The sequence below is a fragment of the Amphimedon queenslandica genome, unplaced genomic scaffold (assembly GCF_000090795.2).
Source record: "Amphimedon queenslandica unplaced genomic scaffold, v1.1 AMPQUscaffold_11784, whole genome shotgun sequence".
NCBI classification, from domain to species: Eukaryota; Metazoa; Porifera; class Demospongiae; order Haplosclerida; family Niphatidae; genus Amphimedon; species Amphimedon queenslandica.
In genome coordinates, this window is record NW_003547975.1 from 8245 (window position 1) to 12052 (window position 3808).

General features: G+C 33.7%; 1 protein-coding gene and 1 long non-coding RNA gene across 2 annotated transcripts; both read left to right on the top strand.

Annotated features, from left to right (window-relative positions):
- The first annotated feature begins 11 nt into the window (after nt 1-11).
- Nucleotides 12-916, top strand: LOC109588900 (uncharacterized). The gene is made up of 2 exons (XR_002188427.1): nt 12-307; nt 348-916. It is a non-coding gene; the product is annotated as an uncharacterized LOC109588900 (long non-coding RNA).
- Nucleotides 917-1034: 118 nt separating this feature from the next.
- Nucleotides 1035-3349, top strand: LOC105315101 (dymeclin-like; the record flags this gene model as incomplete). The annotated part of the gene is made up of 7 exons (XM_011409614.2): nt 1035-1160; nt 1292-1405; nt 1542-1636; nt 2426-2546; nt 2603-2782; nt 2832-2948; nt 2998-3349. Coding segments are annotated over 7 exons (888 nt in total), but the record flags the coding sequence as incomplete, so codon positions are not given.
- Nucleotides 3350-3808: the final 459 nt, after the last annotated feature.

The following is a 3808-nucleotide window of genomic DNA, read 5'->3' on the forward strand; positions in this document are numbered from 1 at the left end:
GTATTGTTCCACTTGAATTCTCTTTATTCCCATCAGCTTCATGCTTCAACTTGATGTGTCGAGATAAGCTACATTTTTGATTATAACTCTTCCACCTCCACCTGGTCACTCATGGGCCATGGCTGCTTTTAGTGCTTTATTAATAACTTCATTAACTTGATTAACTTCAATTATATTATTACAACTAGACCACACCTCCAATGCAAACGACCTCTCCCTAATGGCTAGTGCAAGAAGGGGGAAACCTCGGGGGAAACAGACTTTGAACAATGTACTGGACTCAAAGGAAAGGCTAATACAATTATAGGTAAAGTATAAAGCTATCTTAACTTCATACATATACATAGGTAAGGAGAAGAACTGCATAATCGTGCAGCAAATGCTAAGATAGGTGGCCATACCTTTTTTACATTGTCTAAGCCTTTATGCTATGCTTTTGAAGGTAGGATTTGTATATATGCCTCCTAATAACAATGCTTACTACTTTTCTGCTTTAAAATGGAGTATTATAACAATAAGAAACATAGTTTCAGAATGTGATAAATAACAGTCCAAGATCTCAACTTGAACAATGATAAAATGAAGGATAAGCAGTTGATATACAGGAACTTGAACTACAGACACAATTTGATGAACCTGAGTCTTTTTATTCTTGTCTGTTGGGAGTTCGGTGATGAATAGATGATGATCACACCATAAGTTATACTTGGAGATGCTGTTGTACCTCTCCTAATAAATCTGTGACTGCCCACAACAATGAGAAAGACATCTGACTACTTTTAACTTTTAATTTACAATATCTTTAGTTTTATTAATAATTATAATACCTGTGATGTGCTGTATTTGAGATAATCATATTCATAGTTGGTATACACAATATAAATAAACACTTAACAAACAATTAGCAGCTACTTCACACGTGACCACCAAACCTGCACTTATAATAACAGTAAAAAGTCAGTGTGGCCCTACTATAGTGAGATACTTCACATACACTAATCCTTGTACATTACATGATACTTCTTCTATATTAGCTGTTGCCATTATTAAAGGAGCTAAGCAGTGAAGGGAAGAAACCCTCACACCACAGTTACATGTTACTCATCATATTACTGATACTTAGTCAAGATGAGTGCTTCAATAAATCAGTACATGAAATTGTGAGTTGAAATACTTTACAATTTTAATTGTGTGTGTGTGGGTGTACTGTAATTTCAGTCAATGATGAATTCTAAAATTACATTTAATTATAATTTGTGTATTTTGTAACTAGTAGAAATTTCTTTTGCAGACTGTAAAGAACATCACGTGGGCCAGTGAGAAGAGCATCCCTCAGACCACATTAGGGAGCTTAATGATAATAGTACTAGTGAGGACTGTCCATAGAAATATACAGCACCTAAGGGTAAGACACCATCCTTACTATTCTTTACTAGTAAAATAATTATTATTTTTGTTGTTATTATTGTTATTGTTATTATTATTGTTATTTAAAAAGATAGTATTATTATTATTATTAAAATAAATTATTATTATTATAGGATAAGTTTCTCCATACCAATTGTTTGGCTACACTGGCTAACATGTCGTCTCATTTTCATTCACTGTCTCTTGAAGCAGCTGAAAAGATAGTAAAGTAAGTTTTAGTGATACTTTTACTATCAGACATTAGCTAATAGTACTGTACATGTAATCACGTACTGTATATGTACTTGTATGATGGGCTATAGCCTTGGGTATTTTTCAGATTTTGGCATATTTCTTAAAATGGCCGTAACTCGAAAAATATTTGTCGGAATCAGCTCAAACTTGCTACACAGCATAAGGACATCAATATGTATCAGAAAATGTAATAAAAATTTGGAGTGATTTTGGAGCCATTTTTTGAAAAAACTATGGGCTATAGCCTTGGGTATTTTTTAGATTTTGGCATATTTCTTAAAACGGCCGTAACTCGAAAAATATTTGTCGGAATCAGCTCAAACTTGCTACATAGCATAAAGACATCAATATGTATCAGAAAATGTAATAAAAATTTGGGGTGATTTCAGAGCCATTTTTTGAAAAAACCATGGGCTATAGCCTTGGGTATTTTTCAGATTTTGGCATATTTCTTAAAATGGCCGTAACTCGAAAATATTTGTCGGAATCAGCTCAAACTTGCTACACAGCATAAGGACATCAATATGTATCAGAAAATGTAATTAAAATATGGGGTGATTTCGGAGCAATTTTTTTGAAAAAACCATGAGATATAGCCTTGGGTAATTTTCAGATTTTGGCATATTTCTTAAAATGACCATAACTTGAAAAATATTTGTCAGAATCAGCTCAAACTTTCTACTCAGCGTAAGGACATCAATATTTATCAAAAAATGTAATATAAATTTGGGGTTGCTATTACTCTCTCTCTCTTTCTCTTCAGTTTATTTCGTGTATTGAGTAGGAAGTATCTTAAATCCAAAGGAGAGCCAATACCAGCAATAACTGGAGCTCAACCCACCAGCCCAACCACACGTACTTCACCTACCACGCCCACAGAACTGGTAAACATAATAATAATAATATTAATGATTTAATTAATGATGAGTGTCGTTTATAGGCTGACACAGAGACACTCCAGGAGATATTATTGATGTTATTAGAAATCATAAATTCGAATTTAACGTACACGCTACATGTTAATCCTCATTTTGTGTATTCACTGCTTTATCAACGAGAGATCTTCACACCTTATCATGGCAGACCTGGCTTTATAGACCTGGTTAATAATATTGAAATGGTAAGAGAGAGGGAGAGAGAGATGGTGATGGATCTTTGTTCTTGTGTAGGTTATTGCATTTTTTGCGAATAACGTTGAGAAGGATGGCACTCCTCCATTTTCTGCTCAATTTGTGACTGATATCATTAAAAAATATTCAAAAACATGGCCAAGAAGCAGATTAAGAGTAAATAAAAAAAGAAATATGTATACTTTTATTCTTCTCTTCCTCTTAGAAATTTTCTGAGTTAAAGTTCCGTTATGTTGAAGAATCCCAACCTGATGAGTTCTTTGTTCCTTATGTTTGGTCATTAGTTCAAAAACACTCTCACATACACTTTGAAATTAATAGAAAATCATCACCAACATGATACCCTCTTGCCCACAGATCTTTGTGTTTCTTTATCTTCTTTCTCTGTTGCACACACTGACTCTTTTGTTCTTCTCTCTCTCTCCTCCCTCCTCTTCTTATAATTCTTACTAATAGTGGAGTAATGTCACTATTGGTATCTGTGATTAATTAATTATATTAATAGATGTACATGTATGTGAAGTGCATAATGCGAATTAAGTTGTAGATCTACATGCTAAATGTCTTATGGTGTTGCATTGGCAGCTTTGCAGGTATACCGTGTTGAAGGCGTGAGAAGCGTGATAAATACACCTAAATTGGCAATAAGGAAAAAAATGTTTGGAAAAAATAATGATAAATTATTCATTAAGTCACAATAAGATCACATGATCTAAATGAATAATAATAATTTTTACAAACATTCAGCCTCAGGACCACCCATTTTGAGACGAGGCTAGAGAAAGAGAAGCATTCTTGTGTTGAGGTCCTGGCCTCAAGCCAACGCTATGGCCACTAGTCAAACTTGTCTAAGTACATTATTTTATACTTAATCCGCTTATTTGATTTTTAGCTGTACATAATGTTATATTATTGTTTACCTACAGATATTGGTGACTTGATTGATGTTCTTGACTTATTGAAGAAATGTAGCTTTCAAAGGACAAAGTGGCAAGAGCTGGGACTGAGACTAGGTC